Genomic DNA, 25,992 nt, shown 5'->3' with positions numbered 1-25,992 from the left:
ATTATCGATCATAAACATTATGAAAATAATTATAAACCGTAATTTTGATAAGTAACACATTAGATTTTATATGTGATCAGGATACGAATAGTAATATTTTATTGTCACAAAAAATCTACGGACAATCAATATACGAACACCAGTGGTGCTCTCTCGAGTAAAGGTAATCTGAAAAGGTAAGTCTTACGTTATTTTCGAGAAGATACGGGCTAAACATAAATTATAGCACCTCTCTCGTAGCTACCACGCACCCACTTAAAACCACTTTGGTTATATAATCAAATGTTATTTTATTTGTGCAGACAATTATGTGACGTAGGTAAATTTCGAAATAATACCATAGGTACAATTTACAGACGTACAATTCACTTATTAAATTGTAAAATATATACAAATTCTTTTAAGTAATGCAACTGGATAAACAGATAAATTCGGTAAGATTATGCATACCCTAGATATGTTTTATAGCTAGTTTGACTCGTGTTTGTAGATACCCATGCAAAATCAAAATAAATTTACAAATTACATACATCTTGATGATAAACAGTTCATACTGTTTAAAAATAAATACCTATACTATTATATTGTTTATAGGTTGACAGCACACAATAATAATATAATATATTATATACATTGTACACTGAACACACTAAGTACACAAAGAATATATTATTATTATTATTATATATCATGAAATGTTTTAATGAAAGTGGTCAGTAATAACTAATAGCAATTATTTGTTGCACCCATTAGTTATTGCAATATTTATTAATATTTGTTTTAACATTTTTAGAGTTCTATAAAATGTATAGTTAACATTATTCTTATATTTGAACTGAATCCTAATCTACACTATTCGTTTTTAAATATATTTAGTAATCTATAGTTTTTCTGGAAAATATCCAAAGAAACAAAAAATTGACCTTTAAGAAATGTAATTTTGGTATGACCTTTGACCTCTGTAATATTTCAACGAACAGATTTTTAAAATAGTTTATTTAAATAGTTTATCATTAAGTATATATAGTTTTTTTGCTTAGAAAATACAAAAAATATATTGTTACAGTTGCTTTCTTTAGATCAGCTAAGGTCTTACTATTTTAGTTTTAAGATATATTTATATTTATTTTATATTTATTTATATTTACGGGTCTAGCCCTTTTGAAAAACAAAGTTTGATATATACAGATTTACAATAAAATTAATAAAGATATACATAGGTATGGTATAAGCATTAACAGAGGCGGGAGGCATCAACATTGGCAAGAGATATATAATTATCATATTCTGTAGCTCACCTTAAAACTATCGTATCGTATTATTTTGCAGTGATGCTTTTGGGATTAGTTATTTTTTTCTATTCCCAGTCGATACCCGGATAATATTTATCGTGAACAATGTGACAGATAACAAAATACCTACTTACCTACCTACTGTTTGAAATTATTAGTTTAATAATCCACGGTAGAATCGCGTCAAAGTTTTTTGATCATTTAAGTTTACCAATATAATGAAAATATTGGTAAAACGGTAGATAGCGCGTCATACTGAACCGTATCAACGGAATATGTTACTCGTGAGTAGCAGTTTCGGAATAGGCCCCCGCTACCAAAAAATTAACATATTATGTAAAACGCGAATAATTTAAACACGTACATTTAAGTGAAAATCTTTGAACTGTGTCTATTATACGTCATGTGCATGTAATGAAACCAGTGAGGTCTGACATAATAATATTATGACTGGGCCTTTAAGTTTAACGTAATTAACATTTTAAATCTTATGTTAGCAGGCCGACACATAGACAGGTAAACGGCAGGTAGCACATAAATAACTTGCATGCATAATTATTGCGAACTCATCGTATTATTCTAGCGACAAAAATTATACTGATTATTATGGAGTAAATACATAAATAATAATAATAATAATAATAATAATAATAATAATAATAAATAAATCGATGATTTTAATGGATCGCATGTTAGTAAATCATCTGAGAGTGTACTACAAAAATTTAGTTATATAGTATCATCCAGACAACTGTATAACTGTGTTTGATTTTACCATAATGTCATTCACAGGAGCAAGATAATAATTTGATTTTTCTTTCAAATTATAGCTGTTGACAGCTGTGAGACAATTTCATATTAGAGCTTGTACAAATATTTACCTGCATTGCCTGTGATAAAGTTAGAACCAAAACATATCAAAGTACCTACCAATAATAATATTATAAAATGTTTATAACTTTACTGTTGTTTCGACTCGTGAAAAGTACTATAAGGATGAGTAAAATGTGTATGATAAAACCATTTGGGAATTCTCGACGATCAAGATTAATAAAATCAAAAATTTGTTTCATCGGTCTGTTCTGAATATTATATCATAATATCATACATAAGTATGCATTCAGGTATTATGGGCAAAGATCCACACGATAGTTTTATATCAAGTTTAAAAATTTTCGTTCGCAATCTAACAATCATAATTACACCCTATATACAATATAAACTGCACACTAAATACACACTATAGAATTTACCATCATAATATTATACTCACACTCGACACTTTTCAGCTCCATCTAAACGTTTACTTAAGCCATATGGCAGGTGTTATTATTAAAATTATATATGACAGATGATTCGACATTGGCCATCAACACGAACGAGCGAACTCGAAGATATTATTCAGTTATTGACAGCCATCTTCCTACAAACAAGTAAAGTAAAATATTATTAAAATATATTCCTTCAATGATTTTGGAGTTGTAAACCAATCGTATCTTTTTGTCGATAAAAAACACTTTACAATAGTTCCCGCTCAAACGCTCGTCTCCAGAAAACGTACTTACCTATCTCCATGAGGAATAGCAATTCATCTCTCCGAAAAACTAAAATCGTAATTATAGATCCATATAATACGACCGCGGCGTAACGGCTGCAGTTACCGCTTTTAGCAGTTTCGCGTCTACACCAATCGTATTAACATATATTAATTAGGTACATATTGAAATCACGCGAATCCAGCCGATGATATTGCATTACAGTTATAGCGGTTCGGAGTATCAGAAATAATAATTTAAAAAATGCAAACAATTCTTAATAAAAAAAACTTTAAAAAACGCTTGAGCTCGCGGCAGTTTCGGGTGGGAGGGGTATCGAACGTGACCATATCGAGGTAACCCTGTACCGTATAGCTATAGAGTAATCCAAAATAATAATGCAATAATACGATATCATAATAAAGGTACCTGCATAAAAATAACGTTCCATAGTAGGTACGTTTTTTTTTTTTTTTATGTGTATCGGCATATCGCCAATGATGCAGTGACACTCGGTGATACGACGACGGTGATACGACTTTCACCTATTTTCGACGTCTCGTTCACCGTTCAAGGCGATGAAATAATAATAATAATAATAATGTGTGCCTACTGACTCTATACGACTGTTAACCCGTTTTCCCAGGAAATAATAATAATCGTCGTGTATCTATCATACGCGTCAAGGCTTCCCAGTGCTCACAGCCGTCACCGCCGCCGACGCAGGTCTACACCGAAATACCTACAGATATTATTCCCGTGCATTATTATAGTGTGGTCCGCGTACGCCGCCGCACGTAGATTTTTCACTGAACCTTCAGCGAAAACTCGGAAAACCGTTCGTTTTGTTTTCGTCGGGTTCCTGCACACGCCATGCCGCCCAACAACCTGCCCTCCGATCCGCTGAAGATCGTCTTCCAGCTGGCGGTATTTATTCTGTTGTTGGTGCCTGGAATTCTGTTGGCAATTTTGAAAAAATTCATACCGGCGAAGCCGAAATGCGTCAAAGGACAAGTCGTGTTGGTGAGTTGTATTACCTACCTATATAATATGGCCATAGGTGCCTATCAGCTAACTACAATTAATTCATCGCAGCCGATTTCGACGATTGAATATTTCGTCTGATGTTGTCGTCCGTCGCGAAAACGTGAGCTGTGTCGAATAACAACAACACTATCCGATGGTGTTGTATTATGCATAACACATTGAAAAAACCATATAATATAACATAGGTATATAATACACAAATATAATATTATATATTGTTGTTATGAATACAATATTGTATATAGCGTATGTTTTTACATTGTTCATTACCACGGTCGCCGACCATTAACCATGAATTTAATAATACCATAATTATATGTTATTAAAATAACTTCAAGGCAACTTAGCGGGATCATCATTTACACGCATATATTGTTATCACTCGTCATAAGCATTTGGCGCACATAATGATATCCATGGGCTCAAGGTAACGTACGTCAACCGATCAGCTCGCGGATCACACGGTAGTCGATCTTTTCCGTTGGATTTAAAATCTCTCGTTTCCAAAACTACATCTCACGATAATTATTATTTATCTATAAATCCACCTGCTGTGCTTGTCCGATAAGGTTTAATCGCCGCAAGTCGTAAATTCGTTGCCCAATATTTACCTGTAGTCTATATTTATACACAATAAAAATATTATTGACATGTGTATTTTACATTTACATAGATCTTCGCGGATTTCGTTCCGTTATCCTGTTGTTGGGAGGGACGAGTATTTTTTCGCTATAAATAAACGATTTTAATTTACTCGGCTGAGTCTTTTAACAGTAAATACTCATTACTTTGAAAAGTAAATACGTTTTTGAATATATTTTTTACGCGATTTAAAGTAATTTTATACAAAACAACATTTTCGAAAAAGTAAAATTATATCTTTTACCATTTTTGTTTTATGATTGTTATATTTTTACTCTTTTGAATGGCATCGTACATTTCTAATTTCATATTCCGAAAAAGAACACTTTTTTTCAGAATTATATTATAATTTGTATTGTGGTAGTGCGAGAGAAGTACGGCGTTCATGACTTATCAAGTAACACGACGAAAAAGGTCAACAGGATGTTGAAAGCTAAATATTTTTTTTCATCAGTAAAAAATCTAGTTATTACACTTGTTATAATATAGTGCATGATACTATAGGTACACTACATGTTCAGTATTATAATGGTCTAGTATATAAAAAAAAACGTGTTATACATCTGTATAATAGTTGTTTACTTGCTACAGTTGCCTGTAATAGTAATCATAAAACATTTTCAAACTTTTAATTTTATCCAAAGGTTATGTTAAAAATGTAATGCATGGCAAATAAATTGCCTCGGTATGGATAGATCAATCGCTGAATTTCGTCAGAAGTAAATCGCACGCATAACGACTAAACAACGATATCTGCACGTATTGGCAAAATATTATATTAAATCAGTAAGGTCGAACGTCTCGATTCCCAGTGGTTATTTTTGAACGGTTGTGATAATCTTACGATACATTATTATAATTACAATTAGACCGCCGATTTTTATGCAATTGCATATTTTTTCCTTTTCCCGTTTTTGGGATTTTCGTCCGAAATATTTAAAAATCGTAATTTAAAATTGTTCTTGCACATTACTGCATATTTAATGGTTATTACATATGTGTGAATATTTTGACAAAATTCAAACCGTATTGCACATTGATGCAAAAATTTAAAAACTTATTTAACTTTATTTAAAATGTTATTTTGTCAAGCAGAAAGTGTAACGATATTAAATTATAAATTGTAATATATAAAATATTTTTTTTGTTTATTAAGTAGTCGCCTATATTATAAGTTGTTTCTTTGTTTGATTTGTTTTAAATTATTTTAAGTCATAAATAATATTTAAGCCAGTCAATATAATTATCGAATAAAAATTCTGATTTTTTTACCATAATATACAACACAATTATTTAAAGATTTTTCTTGCATATTTTCACAATTTCATATTGCGGAATATTTTTACACGTTTTAATGCATACAAATCAACGCTCTAATAATAATACTATGATATTTTGCATAACACTCAATAGGCCTCCTCTTACGATTTGAAACGTAACATTTCAAATATTATAAATCTCCAGAAGATAAAAAACTGCAGTGCATGGTATACCTATATAATATGTATTATACAGCGTGTGTGTTGTATTTGATTTGTTCGCGTACCGTCAAAGCACGTTTCGACCATTATGAATGGGCTTCAAAAAACATAACCCTAAATAAAAAAGCGTAAGCATTTCATGCAAATAAAAGGTACCCTATCCATGTACGACTGCGGCAGTTATCTAGATCAAGCTTGTATTTTTGCTCTTTGACAGTGAGAAATATTTTTAAAAACGTCTTTACGTTACTACCATGCATATAATATATTATATATACAATATACATGTATACGTAAGTGCTTATATAGAATGTATTTTTTGAACACCTAAAACGAGCCGCGGGCGGTCTATTTATTTAAATGCAATACAATACGACTGTAGTACGACTGTTATATTATAAGGAAATCGCTAAGGGTGGTTGTACACACTATACAGTTTATCTAAAATAACAAGTTGAACGGATAAACGCAGACTGTACCGAGTAGGTGTGTGTTATTTTTTCATATATTTTATGAAAACGAAATCGCAACGGTGAAACAAAGTGTGAATGAGATAATATTATGTAAATGTTGACGGTAAAAAATGTTTGCAATTTTAATTTTTAAGCTATATTGTTTATTTTAGTGAACATTTATACTTTCGTTATATTTTTGTAAGCTATCATGTTTGTTTATTTACTAAAATACCTCGTTAAATCTTTTGAAATTATTGTAAAATACACCAACGTCACAACAACAACAACAACAAACTACATCAACATTGTATATAATTGTATTGTTTTATCACATCAAATATTTATGAAACTTTTTAAACAAACATTAATTATCGTTCCCTATGCAATAGTAGTAACTATATATATTTATTTTTTTTTCACGGAATATTGAAAATTATAATATTTATCTAATTACCATAAATTAACCGCATATTAAATTACGCTGTACATTATTATACCTATTAGAATATTACGCAAATTTAGACTAACATTGCATTTCAAGTAACTAGGTTATTAACAGGGAGGTTAGATTGGTTGATTACTTAAACTAAAATATTAAGCGGAACATTTGAGATTGTAAAAATAGTAACTTTTGTCGGACTTCTATAAAGTACCTACATACTATTTAATTTTATTGATATCTTGTGATGTTATGTCGATTACATTATTATTTTTTTAACGAAACCAATTTAATTCAAACGCAATGATATTGTGTTAATTTTATTAAATATTAACTGTGGGTATAGATCCACCACAACTAAGAGAAAAATTGTCGTTATAAAATTAAAAGCTATAAAATAAAAACTATTATTACACCGATTAATCAATTTTTTTTTTTTATAGATCACCGGTGCTGCTAGGGGAATAGGACGTGAACTTGCCACTAGGTTTGGTAAATTGGGTGCAAAAGTTGCTTGCGTGGATATCGACGAACTGGGAAACGTCGAAACTGCTCAAATAATAAAAGATCGCGGGGGCGTGGCCACTAGCTACAAATGTGACGTTTCGAAAATAGATCAGATCAAAGTTCTGCACGCGACGGTAATTGCCGATTTGGGTCCGGTTGACATACTCATCAACAACGCTGGCATTGTGTGGGGACATTTATACATCGATCCGGCAAAGGACCAGTTCATCACGGACCAGGTCAATGTCAACCTAATGGCTCATATTTGGGTGAGTGTTGTACACCTGTTGGACGCTTTTAGCTATTCTTTGATTATAATACGCACTAGTTGTAGGCATATAATATATTGTGAGCGAAGGCTTTTGATGTTTAACGTCCAGTAAAAATAACCATCAAAAAGTCCAGAACACGCGTCGTTTTCTAAAATGTATTTCTTAGACCTTAAAAGGAGGTAAAAAAATATACGATTTTTTCAATAGATTTTTTTTTTTTTTTTTTAATAATTCGTCAATAAAAAGTTAGGTCTTCTGACTTTTGAATCGGAAATCATCTTTGAAAAATACACTTAAATTAATTAATTTATCAAAGGTTTTTTTTTTTGCTGGTTTTGACTTGAAAAAATATTTTAAAGATCAATCTTGCAATACTAAATGAGAAAATACCATATTATACAGCAATTTATAATTTGAAAGTGAAGAATTTGTAAGACATGTGCAATCAACAATTAGAGAAAAATTATGAGTGTGTGTGTGACCAGCAGCTGGTTGGCCATGCAAGCAAGGCACTGAACACAAAATAAAATACAAATATTGTTTTCGTATCTTTAATCATTTATAGATTTAAAAACGTCGATTGGCGAATGTTGCCAAATTATCTAATACTCGTTCGACCCTATCTGGCCATGATGTATCAATATGATGGTTTTTATTACGATACTAAAATCTTGTACAGTAATATTTCTATTTATTATTATGTTACATTTCTTTGCTAAATAATCAATATTTTATTAAAAAAGTTGTTATCATGTTTGTAGATTAAAATTTTCGTTCATGCAAAATAATTTAAAAATTAAAAATATACTTAAAACAAAAAAAGGCCCTCGTGTAGTATTGTGTTGAATTTGAATAAAACTAAAAGTTACATTAAAATAATCAGTATTACCTGAGACCTTGTGTAACCTACCACTTCAGAATGCATCCTTGGCCAATGTATTTTTGTTCCCAAAGGTACACTCTACGGGAATAATAATCCTGTTCTGTAAAATCAACTAAATTTGATAATTTTTTATTTAATTATTAGAAGATAATACAGGCCGCATTGAACTCAGTTTTTCAATATTTTGATCTCAAACTTAATAATAATATGTCAAAAATAAGACAATTTTAAGCTTTTTTTACAAATTATTTTATTCCATTAATTGAATAAAAATCGGAGTTCTATGAGCCTTGGGAAGTCTTCTTCTTTTAAAAATAGTTATCAAAATCCGACAGTTCTACAAGACCTGAGAATTTATCCTGTGAAGTAATTTTTTTCAATATCATACACCGCATCCACCCTCCCCCTCCTTAAATAAGTATCGGTCAGTAGATTAGTGGAAAAGTATTGTAATTAAGAAGGCCACTAAAATATTAAATATAATTTTATGGAATTGCGGAAAATTTGAAAAACCGACCACGGCCTTATATAGAAGTCACGTTTAAAAATCATTTAAAAAAAATTACATTGCACAAAAACCCCGACCCCAGCTATAAAAATTGTATTATTATTTAATAATACATTATTACGATTCAATAATGTGTTTAGCAATTTAGCCGCGTAAAGTTTGTACGATAAATGTCCATAAAATAATACGGAAATCCAATCGTGATCAATGCAATAATAATAAATTGTTGTTGTTATTTCTACACAGATGAACAGAGAAATTCTTCCATCAATGCTGGAGAGAAACCATGGACAAATCGTAGCCATGTCATCGATGTCTTCGATGTCCGGTGTAGCTAATATTTCCACGTACTCGGTTACCAAATGGGGTTTAAATGGTAAATATTATTGGAATTGTTATTAAAACGTTTCACCGTGTAGTTTGAATGGTTTTAAAATTTCGATTATCAAAAAGTTATATATTAATAATTAAATCGATTTTTTTTTATTCTGTAATAATTATTATAATACAATGCTGGTAATATCGTTGAAAAATTAAGGAGTTTGAAAATAGTAGAAAACGATTTTATTTCTATTTCTAAGTTGATTCTATCCAGCCGATCATAATATTATTGTATCCTCATTATTATAAAAAAAAACATTATAAAATATGAAGACGCTTTATTTGTTTTAAAATCCATTCATTCTATTTGTATTTATGTTAAAATAATTGTTTTTAATTGTACACTACCGGGCAATCTGCCCACATTTTTTATACGTTTATATATTTTTTGTTTATATTATGAACAAACATAAAATATTATTAACGTTCGCACTCGATGTTCGCAGGTATGATGGAATGTTTGCACAACGAGTTGAAACAGTTCAACACTGACGTAAAGACCACGAATATATTGCCTTATTTTGTGGAAACCAACCCTAAAGTTTCGTCGTTTTTAGATCTCAGGTACGAAACACATAATAATATTCGAGCGACTATATTATAATATTTCAATGCACGTTACCTAATATTAAAGTAATATTATATTGTTTATTAATGACCGACGAACGTTTGCTTAGACTACCCGAAATACCTACACGCGTAGCCGGTAGTCAAATGATGAAAGGGATATTGCAAGAACGGAGGATATTCTCTGTTCCCGGCCACATGCTGACAATGATGTCGATCATAAGGTAAGAGAAAATTTCAGCTCCAAACGCGTTCTTCTATAACGTTCTGAGACGTATTTGACGAGAGAAAAAAACAAACACAAACACGCAATAATGTATTTGTTACCTATATGTTATTTTCTTACAGACTGTTACCGGACAACTTGCAAACGCTCTTCAACAATATATTTCACGTCAGAATCCTCGGAGAACCTTCGGACGAATTAATTTTAAATAAATATAAGCGATAAATCAAACTATATAGTGTATGAAGTTCCAGGGCTTGAAACCGATATTAAATACCGATTTTAAATATCGGTTGACCGGTCGGTAAAAACTGAAATAAATTTCGAAACTGAAAATAAAATCGAAAAAAATCAATACCAATATCCAAAACCGAAATCGAAATCGGAAAAAATTAATATCGTTATCCGAAACCGAAATTGAAATCGGAAAAAAAAATACCAATATCCGAAACCGAAATTGGAAAAAAATGTTTTCGGTTTCAACCCCTGGTTTAAACTGACTTGTTTTTAAATCAATAATTTATTTTTAAATTTCCGTAGATTATTGTTATTATAATATGCAATTTAATTTATTTAAAATTTATGATTTTTAGTCTTGACGTTATTTTTTAAAAAACAATTAATTAATTATTTAAATTATTTGGGCAATTTGGATTACGAGCTGACCAATAAATGTACGATGTCGTATATTTGGTTTTATCATTGTTGTTTTGTTTTATTTTAAGCTTTAATTTCACTTTATCTATTTGTTTTTGTTAGGAATATTATGTTTGCATTAAAACTTTTTTTTTGGTAAATTGATCTTGATTGTATTTCAAACAGGTGATTTTTTCCATTTTTAATCCAGTTTATCCAAACTCAGATTATATATAAAAAAAATCATAATACGAGAATAAAAATAACAATAACAGTTAATATATTAGGATATCGGGCTGCAAGAAAGGTGGCAAATTTACTATTAAACTTTGCCCCTTAACAAGTTGCCAGTATCTTGTTGCTCGGTGAAATGATATAGTATATGCGGACTATTATGCCGACTACTAAGGCGTTCGCAAAGCAAAAATAAAAACGTTGTTTAAATTAAAACATTTTTATGATGTAGGTGTATGAAATATTTACACGTAATAGCTACCTATATGTGTTGATTATTTATTTTTCATAATTACGTATTTTAACTGCTAATATTTGTGTCTAGAAACCTTTATGAGAATCTATGTAGGTATGTTTAATTTAGACCTCTCAAAGACTAGACATTTACACCAAATCATATATTATTATGTATGTGCCACATTGTGTGTTGCCACATATTTTAAATAAATTTAAACCTTTCGTTTTGTGCACAACAGAAATTAAAGACAATATGCCATGTCACGCTTTAGTACCGCATACGTTTGTGCGTAGTTATAACGACAATAAGTATAGATCTTTCGTACGACAGACTTATCTCCTGAATACGTACCTATATTATTACTGTAAACGAACAGGTGTTATTTTCAACTAAATTGCATAGTTTTAGTTGACTACAGATCAATATTTTTGTAATTCATTATTTGATATTATTATGTATAAGTAGGCACCTATTTAAAATCCCTATATTTAAATTATTTAAATTTTCAAACAAGTTAAAAAAATCGTTTCTGAATTCTTACCGTATTTTGTAAAAAAAAAATTAAATATTTAGAGAGACCATTAATTATATTATTTACTTATTCACTCTAATTATATCATATACATCTTTCATTTCAGTTATAACTATATTCACGATTTACAATCCAAGGCTTTTGCTCATTTGCTCAGTATTATGTTGTGGAGTGCCTACTTAAATAAAATGTGATTTCAGCACCGACAAAGTCAACATGGCCATACGCAACTTAGGTTTAATAACAAAAGATCCACTTATTATTTATAAAATCCATGGTATAAATTATTGCATGTATATTTTTTAATGGCTTAAAGTAATATCGTGTGACACATATATTGTTGGCCTCAACTACGAGGTTATTCACAGGGTATTCATTATTAAAACAATTATAGTTGTTAAATTCTAGTCCTATCGAAATCAGTACCTAAATTTAGTTATTACATCAAATTCTATGTATAATAATTGCAATAAAATATACTATTTTATGAGCTGAAAATCCAAAAGAATAAAAGTACTATGGTGCTCAACTTTTTTACGACTAGGCTCGGATTTGAATCCCCTTAAAAATATCGAAAAATTCTTTTCAAAAATGTATTTATGACCCAAAAGCTGTAAAAATGTTCTAAATAAATTTAAAATCGTGAATTATTTTTATTAAAAACCAGATTACCTTATGTTGTTTTAATACACTATATGTGTATTTATGTATACTTTTTTTTCGTAATATTACTAGTAATAATAGGTTGAAAATGACCTAAAAAAATGAACAATAACTTAAAAATTCTTTAAAAATGCACTTAAACGTCAAAAATTTCAAAAATGTACAAAAAAAATGTTAGTATATCTAATGTGTATACTTGAAGCACACTTTGTCTTGGAAAATATCGGGGTAAGCATTCCCGAAAAAAAGATGAGGATGCACCGAATTCCGAATAACTCTAGCTATAACTCATAGACAAGAAGACAAGAAAGCAAGAAAAATAATATGCAGCTAACTGTAATAACATAACATATATTATTATAATACGATGTGACTTAATACAATTATGAATATCGCTTGCCCGGATATCAATCGGTATATAATGGCTATTTTAAATACAATTATAATATTGTTGTGATTATCACGACTGTGGTTCAGTTTTGTTTGGTGCTAAGATAAATCAACATAAGTTATTGTAATTTATTGGAAGTTAGCCCAACGGAAAGTGACAATATTATTTCAACCGCATCGTTTGTATTTAACTTTTTTTTTTTTTAAATAAAAAACCAAACTTTAAAAAATTTATTTCAAAACAGTAGTCTGTAGTCGATTAGGTACAACTTATATTTATATAATACTTGTTTATACAGTTAAATCGATGCATCGTTTAAGATAAGGACGAGTTCGAATTCTAGAATTTAGAGTTTCTTAAACTGTCGTAATTTATAAGTGTTTCTAAAATCCGTTTCTATATAACAAGCATCAGCTTCTGTCAGATAAAAATGTTTCCCACACTGTTAACGTTTTAATCATTTTCATTACGATTCCTATAACTTGATTAAACCGAACATTTCACTTGCACCCTCTATATAACCCTCTCTAATGGCTATAACCACAAGTTCGGTATTTCCCATATTATTAAAGTTTCCGTTGTTGTTCGCTGTCGTACATGCTTGATCTGACCAACACAGTTTCGTTCCCTTATTTCATTTCTCAATGCGTTATTTTCATGCCCTTATTAAACGTACCCACCCATTTTATAATTATGCATTTTGTTTAGGTATCTAATAGTTTGTACGCAAAGACGTTTTATTATATTATATTATTATTATTTTTACTAATATATCAATGACTATATAATATTATTACTGTTCGAATAAATATATTAATTATAATTGTTTCAATATAATAAAATATTATTAGGTCTAGTAAACCGTATAAAGTTATTTCTAATAACACGGTGTTGATCTCGTTTGACGACCAGACATTTTACTGTTCTTGGTAATATGTCAAGACACCTTGAAACCAGACAACATTCAATAGTTACGTCAGTCCATCTATGAGACGTATTCAATAAATTAACGATATCGTGGATGCAGTCCGTTTTTCATCCCATTTCATTGTCAACGACCTCCTTCTCCGTAAAAATAATCGATTTGCCCATCCGTCTCCCTGAACTCATTTCTCATTAGAGCGTGTCAAACAATATCATTTTATAAGTTTATATTTGTGTTGCATAAGATACTCTAATGGTTTTATTTTATTTTTTCAAGTTAAATATTTGATATCGCAAATAACATCCAATTTTTTTTCTCTTGTAATTATTTATTTGTTTTGAATTCCGTTATCTGTTAATTTTGCGAGGAAGTCGGTGAACACTGCTAGCGACCCTATATACTCATTATTTTAAATTTTTTTAAGAGTTAGTCACGTCACAATAGCGAGACGATCGGTTGGCCCCACCATATGTCAAAATATTATTAATTATCAATGCATTACTTACACCTCAATAAAAATTATGAAATATTGTTATTTTTAATTATTAAAACGTAAAGTAATTTTAGACATTGACACTAACAATCGTTTGGACACTGATAAATTAACAATAACTTTAATCTAGAAAAAGGTTAAAAACAAATAGAAATCAATTCAGTGTTTTCTGGCGAAGGTTAACTATAGACTTTAATCAGTTTATGGAGTGACCGACATTTTGGTTCATAAAAAAATATGATACTCACTTAATAATAGTCCTTTTAAAAGCTATGTAATTGATCCGTAAAATTGAGCAACAATTGAAACAGTTTCACAAAATTACTATAAATTGGCATATTATTATAATAAAATTATGATTTCATAATATTGTTATAAATGCTTCTACTATCATACAAATGTATAAAATATTGGCCGTTTCATAACGTTTTATACCTACTCAAATCGGAAATCGTTTCAAATTATTATATTTATCATTAAAATAATAGGTACAACTAGGTGCATTATACAAATATGATATTTTTAATGACGGTTTATTTGGTTGCATATATTAAACTAAACCAATATTATGCAAATAATTCGACGAAAACATGATTCAAACAATTTGACAGCAATATAAATTATTTTTCCCCAAAATTTGTGTTGGAAAATAATTGTAATCATATAAGACAAAAATAATCTTAGTTTGTTTTCGTTGTTTCAAGTTCTTAAATTTGGCGTATTTACACAATACCTAAATAAAAAAAAATGGGCAAGTGGATGTCAGTGGATGGTGTTAAATTTGAACATTTTATAAATTTTTAACTACAAAATAATAACTAAATTTTTTCAAAATTCCAACCTTAAATGCTTATAAAAAATAATTATGCATATGTATTTTTAATATTCTTCAACTGCCATTTAAGCAATATATCAGGAGCCTTGTATTAAATTTTCACGCTTTCTTACCCAACAAATAAAATTTTATTATAAATATTTAATGAATTGTTCATGTATCTATTGTTATTTGTTTTTGAATTACAATAAAATAACAAAACCGTTACATGAGAAATCGAGTGAATACCAACAATGTAAAAATATGGATTTCAAACGCTCATAAAATTTTAATTTGATTTGCTTGTAGACGTTTTTTTTTTATAAAAGCAGACAAACTTATGAGGAATCTTGTATTACATTTTCAAATCTTAGATTTAAAAAGAAAAAATGTTACGAATTCTCAGCTCAAAATAATTTGCTAATTTTCGCGATTTTTCTGTATTTTGTCAAAATTTGAACTTTAAATGCTTATAAATAAAAACTGTGGCTAAGGATTTTTAATATTTTTCAAATGTCATTGTAGCAATACAGGAGCCTTGTATTCAATTTTCAAGCTTTTTTACCCAACAAATAAAGTTTTATTGACATTCATTGAAAAAAAGACAAATAAAATTGGAAACTGAAAATGTTCCTAAACAGTTCAAAACAAATCAAAATATTTTGAAAATTTTATCGTGTATAGAAAATGCAAATAAAAACAACCAATGAAAAATTCATGTAATTTTTTTTAGAGTTGCACCAAAAACCAAAATCGATTTTGTGGAAAACCAATTTTGCGTAAAAATTCCCGTTTTTCCTTAATTTTTATGTTGTTTTTCCCGTCGCTTTTGAAAACTCTCAGGAATTTTAAATTTTGACCTTCCCACCTTCTGCACCAACAATATTTACTGTCCCATCGAACAAGATACTGAAGTTGAAAATTGAAGTGTTATTTCGGCTACTTATCGTGTACACAAAAAAAAAAAAATAAAAAAAAAACACATATCATTGTAAAATCAATACATTCATCGCTCCTCTCAGAATCTAAAAACTGTTTTATTGATTATCAAAAAAACTTTAGATATGATTTTTATTTACTGGTATAATTTGTTGCACATCAGATTTTTATTTATTTTATTTCAAAAAGTTAATTTTCCAATTCAGTTACTAAAAATATATTTAGTGTCAATATCACTATCATAATTTTGGTGGTTATCAATATCACAATTCGGTTCACAATTTTTAATTTTCTGTCTTTAAATCATCTAGTAAAATCAATATATTATATTATTATAAACTATAATATTTATTTTAGTGTTATAGTTATGTAACGTATGGCAAGACGTGATTCAGCATGAAAAGATTTCATTGAAAACTAAAAGGAAATTTAAAACTTAGCCTACAATTGTATTTTAAATAATAACTTTATTTACATAGGTCGCATTAATTGCGTATACCATTTGTATAAGAATGGTGTTTCACTTATTTTACACCAGTAGATAGGTTTGTTAAATGTATGAGAGGAATATTCTTGTTTAGGAATATCTTTCTTTCTACATTGCTTTTCTAATGACAACATCTGTTGTCTGTTGCATACATTCAATACAATTTTAATATTTTTTAAAAATGGAAAATTTCAAAAATAAAAAACCTATCACCACCAAAAGCTATTTGATTCCACGAAATCCTGTACAAATTGTTTGGTCGTTATTTATATTCATTTTACTTTTGTTACCAAATTATATATGGGCTGGTATTAAATGTTTGATGCAAACAAGAAAAGATGTTCGTGGACAAGTCGTTTTGGTAAGCACTATTATTATTATTATTATTATTATTATTATTATTATTTTAAATCTGGACCCTTTTGCCTCCCAAAACCCTAACTAGAAAAATTGCCGAAGTTGAAAATTAAATACTTAAAATAGTCGATAGTTTACATTAGAAAAAATATGATTGGTAGTAACGTCTGTTATGTTATGTGCCAAATATCCAGTTGAGGTGTTAAAAAATGTTCCTTATATAAAAGCTGTGTATCGTTCTCAGGGCTGTGGACTTCTAGTACTTAAAAATCTAATAATATGCATGCACTTATGCACTTAAAAATCAAGAAATATGCCCTTTAAATATGCTCTAAAAAATTATTTTATCTTATTAGTTATTCTTATTATAATATTTATTTTAAAATAATAATTATTTTAGTAAATTACATTATATGGTTAGTTTATTAAAAAGTATTTGGAAATTACGTTTCTTTGTCGTCTTCTTGATCTTCTTGATCTTTTTGTTTTCTTTGTTCGTTTTCATCTCCTTCATCTGTAAATTTAAAATTAATTTTTATCTCGAATATGTACTAAGTTAACTAAATTTTGTACTACCTACCTTTACTATTACATTGAACGACAACGTATTTCCTTATATTTTCAACTTGAAACGAATGTCGGTTATCTGCTAACAATGTTCTGTATGTTGAGAAAGATCTTTCTACATCTACGGAAGTAGATTTTAAGTCTTCTGGTAAGCCATCCATTGAAGTAATTTCTCCATTCAATATTTTTGAAATTATATTTAATGTTTTATAGCAATTATTTTTTGCTAAAACTTCGTCTAGTTTTCGCTGCACTAATTTCCCCACTGAACCTGTAGTTTGCGACAATTTTAAATAGGCATTTTCTATTATCTCAATTCCATCGGATAAAGGCATATTTTTTGCTTCAAGGGCAAAAATCCAAAGTTTGATTTTATGTATACTAGATTTGAAGCAACGTCTGGATCTCTTAAGTACTTTTGAGAGTTTTCAACACTAACAGAATGTTTTTTATCAAATGATGTAATAATATCTCATATTAGTTCGTATTTATCGCAATATTAAATAGTTGCTTTCAACCAGGTTCCCCATCTTGTTATAATTGGTTGTGGGGGAAGTGATAGGAGTGGTGTTTTTTCTTTATAACAATTAATGCGATATGGAGACTTGCAAAATACTTTCTTCCCATTTGGTATATTGTTATCAACTTTTGAGTAATGCCCTCTAATGTGTTCAGCAACTCGATGAAATGCGTGAACAATACATGTAACGTGAATCATTTTCGTATAAAATATATTAATCGATTTTCCCGCTTTAACCATGTATGGTGCCGCGTCGCTTAGAAATAATAAAATATCATCATGTCGTACACCTTCAGGCCATAATATATGCATAGAATTATCAAATTATTTAGCGATTGTAATGTGATTTGATTCCTCTAGTTCTGCACAGTTTAATAAAAACACGTGACCAGGGCCATTAAGTTCGAGCGTTCCTACAATGACATTTGCGATGTAATGACCTACGGAATCTGTCGTCTCATCGATCGAAACCCAGATGTTTTTACCAAATATAAAACTTCTAATTTTCACTAAAGTGTCTTCATAAATGTCATTCACATAGCCTTTACGAAGTGTAGTTGGATTTGGAATTTCTTTCGAAGTATATTTTTCCAAAAATGACTTAAAATTATGATTATTTAATTTATTTAATGGAATGTTAGCCGACAACAAAGCATAACATAAACCTTTATTAAAAGAAGACTTTTCTGTGTTACTTAAAAGTTGTTGTTGAGTTTTTTGTAAATCAAATTTACTTTGTTTTCGTTTAATAGCTGCCTTATGTTTAGCTGTGTCAATATGTTGTTGAACGTTGAATTTTCTGTCACTTCCAACTTTTGAATCGCACAATTTACAATACAATATTTTACCGTCAGTTGTAAATACTGGACCACTACATTCACTAAGTTCCGACACATAATTATTTAAACGAGAAGCCAATGATTGTTTTTCCTTTAGCATATTTGACAAAAATAAATAAATATTACTAAAAAAAATTGAAAGAGACGAAATAATTACTCGACAAAAATAATAGGAGTAGGTACGCGACGAAATATGACGGACAACTGAAATTCACTACTTATACGCGTTTCGGTTTTATCAATTTTATCGGTATATTTTATCGGTCAGATAGTAAATTACCTAACCGATAGTAAAAATATTATTTTGAAATGGAAAATTTACCACTTTGTTCTTTTTTGTCTAAGCTAAGAACTTATTTAGAAAATTGCCAAATATGTTCTTAATTTTTCTAATATACTCAAATATGCATTTATATGCAATGATAACAAAATATGCAAAAATATGCAAAATAAAATTTTTAATTTGATCTCCTGGTGTTATGAAACACATTTGTTATTCACTAGAATTTATCTACGATCTTTCTAAAAAAATATGAAAATACTAGAAGTCCTCAGCACTAATTGTTCTATTGGGTACCAAAGCATAAAAATTAAACGTCTATTTTAATCGTATTTATCAACATATAACACATCGTTTAATTTGCGGTAAAAAAAAACTTACGAATTTAATTTAATCTGTAAGTGTAAAAAAATTAATGCCAATAAACAGAATCGGTCAAATAATTATCACAGTATTAAAAAGTTTCGTTAAAACAAAAATTATCATAGTATTCAAAATGTTCGGTAGTTTCATCAAAATTCTTAATTTTTACTTTCAGATAACTGGTTCTGCTAGAGGCCTTGGTCGTGAACTTTGTTTGGCTTTTCATAGACTTGGTGCATCAATCGTATGCGTAGACATTGACGAAGAGGGCAACGAAATGACGGCCGAAATGATCCGTGGACAGGGTGGCACTGTAAGAGCTTTTACTTTGGATATTACCAATAGAGAAAAAATCGTATCGATGCACGAAGTGGTGAAAAGGGACTTGGGCCCTGTAGATATATTGGTGAACAACGCAGCTGTAGTAAAGCAAAATATTTACGTCAATTCCGAAACCGACGAACTAATCCGAACAATGATTGACGTCAACATACTAGGACAATTTTGGGTATGTTAAGCAACAACTGCATTTGAGGATCTAACAATGATCGGATTTTAATATTATATTAAATTGTTTTCATAATATTTAATTCGTTTAGATGAATAAAGAAATACTCCCATCGATGTTGAACAGAAATAGTGGACACATTGTATCAATTTCATCATTAATATCAATGATAGGAACTCATTCGTTGTCCGCTTATACTGCTTCGAAGTGGGCCGTTACGGGTGAATTATTTTTTTTGTACATTTAAGTATGATTTGACTAGATTATGTTATATCTGACTTTTTTGAAATCTCGATACTTTAATAACGTATAAAAAAAATGTTTGGAACAGTAAAAAAATGCCCAACTATAATAATATATATTCTGAATATATTTTTAAGATAATGTCAGCGCACTATTCGTTTTCTCTCTCGCCCACGCACAACACAGACTCAACGTGTTCATACAAAAATAGTTTTTTTTATGATGTATAAGTAATCTTAGAGCAAAATCACCTGCCTCGAAAATGGTGGAGAATAATATTTTTGAGGGTATGACATATCGGTTTTGTATTTTTTTTTATACTTAACTTAATATTAAATTTTTTTTTTGTAGATTTAAATGTATATTCAAATATTTTTAGACAATATTTGGATAAATTGATTTTTTATGAATAGGTTTTGTCTATGTGGCTGATAGACCAGAGAGACGCAAAAAAGGGTAGTGCGCCATGTTCTTAATATTGATTAAACAATGCAACCAATAATAGTTTATTGCAAACACAAAAGTTAAAGTGTAAAAGTGCATTATAATAGTTATTGGGTAGTTAGTAAAACTTATACTAAACTAACTTTACAGTAAATATTTATTATTTTGAAAATTATTAAGGGGGTTCCCAGTACATCATGTCGTGTCGTACCGTGAAAAATAATTTTCTCTGATTGTCTGAACCACGTGATTCAGTTAAGGTATACCACATATGGTATATTGTTATTTTATCACACGATACCACAGTAACCAAACGATACCGCATAGTTGGATGTATTCAACTTTTGGCCGTGTGGCTACAGATAATATGAGAAGAAAAACTATAACTAAAAAAAAAAAAATTATAAAATGTTATCAATGATAATTGATAAGTGTTCGGACTTATCTAGATAATTATTTGTTCATCTTTTATCTTATCCAGATAAATAGTTACAAGATATCTAAACGTTAATCTTAGATAATTTTTTTTACTAATCTAAATAAATTCATCTAGATACATTTTTTATTGATAAAAATCGCGAAATTATACAAACACATTTTAAATATTTATACAGATTCTCAAACCAAGTTTATGGTTTATAATTAATAATGTAATTATTTTTATTTATATCATTAGTATTATTATGTTCCTAGTGCCCAACTAAAATATCCCTAAATTTAAAACCCATTTAAAAAAAAATTGTATCTTTTATTTATCTATATAAAAAAGTATTTATCTTTATCTTTATCTAGATAAATATGAGTTAAGTTATCTTTTATATCCATCTAGATACATTTTTTTGCATTATCTTTATCTTTATCTAGATAAAAAAATACTTATCTAATCTGAACACTGGTTATCATCAGGTAGAACATTCATATCATTGATATTTGGTATACAGATAAAAAAACGCACGGCATGAAGACACGACCCGACACGGCATGGTTAGTGTTCGGATTAGATAAGTACTTTTTTATCTAGATAAACATAAAAGTAATGCAACTCAAATGTATCTAGATGAATATAAAAGATAATTTACATTTTGAACGACAGAATACATTTTAATTGTCAACATTTTCTAGGTACCAATGGTGCCAGGTGTCGCTAAACCCAACTTGCCTAAAACTTAAATGCATATAAGTTATAACCAATTAACTACCTACTCTTTCACTAATTACAAATTAAAGTGTTGTACATCGAAATTATTAGAAAAATACTTTAATTTCAGATTATGAAATTAAAATTGTATGCTGTCATTCAAAACTTAAAAACTACAACAGTGGAAATATAATTTTTTCCAACAATTTTGTTTTGTTATGACTTGAAATTATGTGAAAAATATATATTTTTAAAAATGTAAATTATTTTCTTGGTTATGATTTACTTAGTGTTTACTGTTAAAAACAATACCTACTACATAGCATGTTGTTCGTATACAAACTTTTTGAATTCAATGCTTATTGTACATAAAGAATTTAAATGCTTTTTATATTTTGCTTTTCATAAATATTCATAAAAATTATTTAAACATAAAATTTAATTTTTACTTTTAACAATAATTTATTGAAGGTATGATGGAAGCTTTAGACCAAGAACTAAATATGCTAAATTCAAAGGTTGTCTTAACTACTGTGTGTCCATACTTCATGGATTCAAATGAAGACATTACAAAGAATATCAGTATCAGGTATATACAAAATAAAAATAAATATTATATATTATACTATTTTACTTATGGTCATCGTGCCTACCTTTATTGATATATATTAATATAGTTTGATATAAATTGATTAATTTAAACCACTGACGTCACATATAATATTAATATTTACAGCTTATGTTTGTATCCAATAATAATATCAAAATATCAATGCAAAACTTTGTTGAAATTGTATTTTATTTGACTTAAGATCAATTCATTACTATCAATATTTAAACATTTAAACCATTTGACTTATATCCCTATCTACATCTGTATCCTAGACGTAAATGGTTTATATTTGATTTATACATATAGGTATTCTATTATTTCAATGGTTGCATAAAATATATTACTTTTATTTTAATTATTTTAAATATTTTATATGTTTTTTCTTAAGCTTCCCAGTTATTCCTCTTAGTGCAATATGTGATTGCACAGTGGATGGCATATTGAAAAACAAAAAAATGTTTACAATACCTGGATTTTTGTTTCTAGCAATGATGTTTTACAAGTAATAATATTATAATCAATTGAATACATTTTGTTTTAAATTAAAATAATTTTCGTTTTAAAACACTAACGTCATGATTAAATCTATGACAAAGATAAAAAAAATATTTGAATAACCACATTGTATAAATATTTATGTTATTTACTTTAGAATATTACCGAGCAAATTACAATATCAGATGCAAAAACTATTAGGAGCTTCGTATAACTATTCTAAAAGTGACTACGATACATTGAAGAAATATCAGAGAAGAACTACGTCTTTGTAATATTTACATCATTATAATATTATAATATAAATATATTATTATAGTAATAATTACTATGAGATATTACAGCATTGATTTTATTAGCATTTTATTATTTTTTTTTTTTATTGATTCTATGTACATTTTGAAATTATGTAAGTTGATTGAAATATTATATCATAATACCTATGTTTTTTTTTAAAAATGTTTAAAATGTAACAGTTTAAATTTGTTTTACCACATTTTAATAGTATTAATATGTCAGAGATAATATTTTATGCAGTTCGTTTTGGAAGTTGTTGTAAAATGTTTGACTCAAAATGTAGTATTTACAACTTAAATAAATTAAATTGGTATTTCGCTCTGGTGTTGGCAAAATCGTTTTATTTTATTTTCTTCTCTATAATTATTATACTATTCATTATTATTTTTGTTATAACCTATTAATTATTATGTTAGTGATTATGTGTAGGCATTTTTATAACACGACTTGAGAAAAAGAAAGATAAACGAAATTTTTTTTACTATGCTGTTATCTTACATTGGTCGACTTTAATGAAAAAAAATATGTATTGTACACCACAAACATTAAATATTACGCACGTTAATTTTATGTTAGGCGTAGCGCCATATCAAATCGTGGATCACATTTTAACCGTTTAGTTTAAGGACTTATAAATAAAATCGATGGAAGTCGATCACAAAATTATGTATAAAGTATATTAATTTATTATATTACCCAAAAGCTCAGTGTTTGGTGGAAATTGAAATCAAATAGAATCGACTATGGCTAAAGTCGTTTTTACACCACTAATATTTATTCGAACGAGTTTCCATTTCAATAATTAATTACCTACTTTAGGTCTATTTTAAGGTTTTATTTAAGTTCATACATAATATTATGTATATACATTTTCTATCGATTTGTGACTGTAAATAAATTATTAAAATAACATTGACACCAAAGAGTTCCATTCTTCAAATATTTTTAAAGAAAGATTAATTTTATGTAGGTATCACATCAAATATTAACATCCTTAATGGTAAAGTTTAATAATTTTCCTTGTCATTTGTAAATAAGTTATATAGTTTATGAAAAACTGATAAATTACATTGACATAACTGATTACATTTTACCAAAGTTTAAATTATAATCTAGATTAGTTAAACGGTGATTTAATTGACAGTTGATAAAACGAACAAATTTCTCATAATCTTACAATTATAATGTTATATATTTAATGGAAAAATAAAAAAACAACGAATCTAAAATATTTGACCGTTTCATAAACTGTAATATCATTATTGGCTGTAATGTCATACCTATAACAGGTAACTCAAAAAAAGTTTTTTATTTAATAATATTTTTAAACTGTTGAATAATAACACATTATTTAGGTTCACCAAAAGATAAATATAAATTTTGTTGATGCAAATCATTGAGAACTTGCATTAGTTACTATACCATATTTATTTAAATGGTATAAACTATAGTAATATTTACGGTATTATATATTATTCTGTACAATTTAAAATGCAAACAATAATTTTAATTAGGTAAATAGAACACCTACCTTCAAAAATACTTGCGTATTTGTATCATCACTATGAGTAACCAAAGTTCACCACGATATAATGGGCCTAAAATAAAGAGACGTCACTTCGTTTTTTATTATTGGGTTTAACTTAATTATTTTTCTAAAACAAAATAATGCACTATAATTATTATGAATATATATATTTTAACAGATTTTATTAAAAATTTAAAAACTCCCATAATTTGTCTTGATATGACACTTCCTAAATATTTTAAACTAAACAGGTACCCTTTCAAGTTTCACATTACCCTAATTATTGATTTTACATTTAAAACTATTATATTTCGTATTGCCTGCATCATTTATGTTAGAAACGCTTCTCGAAACAATTGTAAAGACCAAACATGTAAATTAAATTAATTTATATTGCATATTATACATAAATTCTTAAGAATGTAAATATTTTTCAAAATTATAAAATTAAAAGTAAAATAAAACCAGTAAACTAACACTTATGTAAAGTAACGTATGCGGCAAATGTATCTTGTCATTGACTAGGTCAATGCAATAAATGTGTTAAATATGTGAAAAAATAATTGTACACGACAAATCGATTTGGGGATGGTGTTAAAACGCTTGTAAACAAATGAATGTCTGTATTTTCAACATTTTTAAATTTTTGTAAGAAAAACATATGATAAACCTTTTATTACATATTACTTTCCAAGCTGATTAACTTAGAAAAAAATGTTTTCAACATAAATTTAAAACATTTAAGATGTCTAAAATTGAAATTTCTATAAATAGTCCATAAAGAGTAAAAATATTTTAAAACTTATATCGTCTCTAGAAAATATTAATATAAATAGATAATTTGGTGGGAATGTCAAGTTCTTATGGTTCTCCTCTTGAATAATCTAATGCTACGTAAATATTTCCGTTTTAGATATTTATTTTTTTTTTGAAAATGTTCTATTCTTACCTGGCAAAGTATTAACTAAATCTACTAAGAACTAGTCACTTTCAAAGTTATAAATTGTATTCATAAGTATTTTTCTGACCCAGAAGTGATGATAGACACCACAAAAATCACGTAGGTACTCACTATTTAATATTTGTCGACGAACAATTTTATAATAATATATTCAATGATTGTTTACACGCACAAATAAGTTTTGTGAATAACTTAAGAACAAATTTAAATTACCATAATATCATACTAATAACGTGCCTTATAATATGTATG

General features: G+C 28.2%; 1 protein-coding gene across 1 annotated transcript; it reads left to right on the top strand.

The window, feature by feature from the left end:
- The first annotated feature begins 3,500 nt into the window (after positions 1–3,500).
- On the top strand, positions 3,501–23,471 carry LOC132944806 (uncharacterized). Its single transcript, XM_061014317.1, has 12 exons — positions 3,501–3,850; positions 7,335–7,667; positions 9,308–9,437; positions 9,889–10,006; positions 10,120–10,233; positions 10,358–10,403; positions 16,772–16,948; positions 19,689–20,021; positions 20,113–20,242; positions 22,318–22,435; positions 22,848–22,961; positions 23,112–23,471. The coding sequence occupies exons 1-12, from the start codon at positions 3,701–3,703 to the stop codon at positions 23,227–23,229; spliced, it is 1,881 nt and encodes a 626-aa protein (XP_060870300.1). The 5' UTR covers positions 3,501–3,700; the 3' UTR covers positions 23,230–23,471.
- Positions 23,472–25,992: the final 2,521 nt, after the last annotated feature.

Source organism: Metopolophium dirhodum, chromosome 5 (assembly GCF_019925205.1).
Source record: "Metopolophium dirhodum isolate CAU chromosome 5, ASM1992520v1, whole genome shotgun sequence".
Classification (NCBI taxonomy): domain Eukaryota; kingdom Metazoa; phylum Arthropoda; class Insecta; order Hemiptera; family Aphididae; genus Metopolophium; species Metopolophium dirhodum.
Note: the sequence above shows the minus strand (reverse complement) of the source record. Positions and strands in the feature narration are given on the sequence as shown.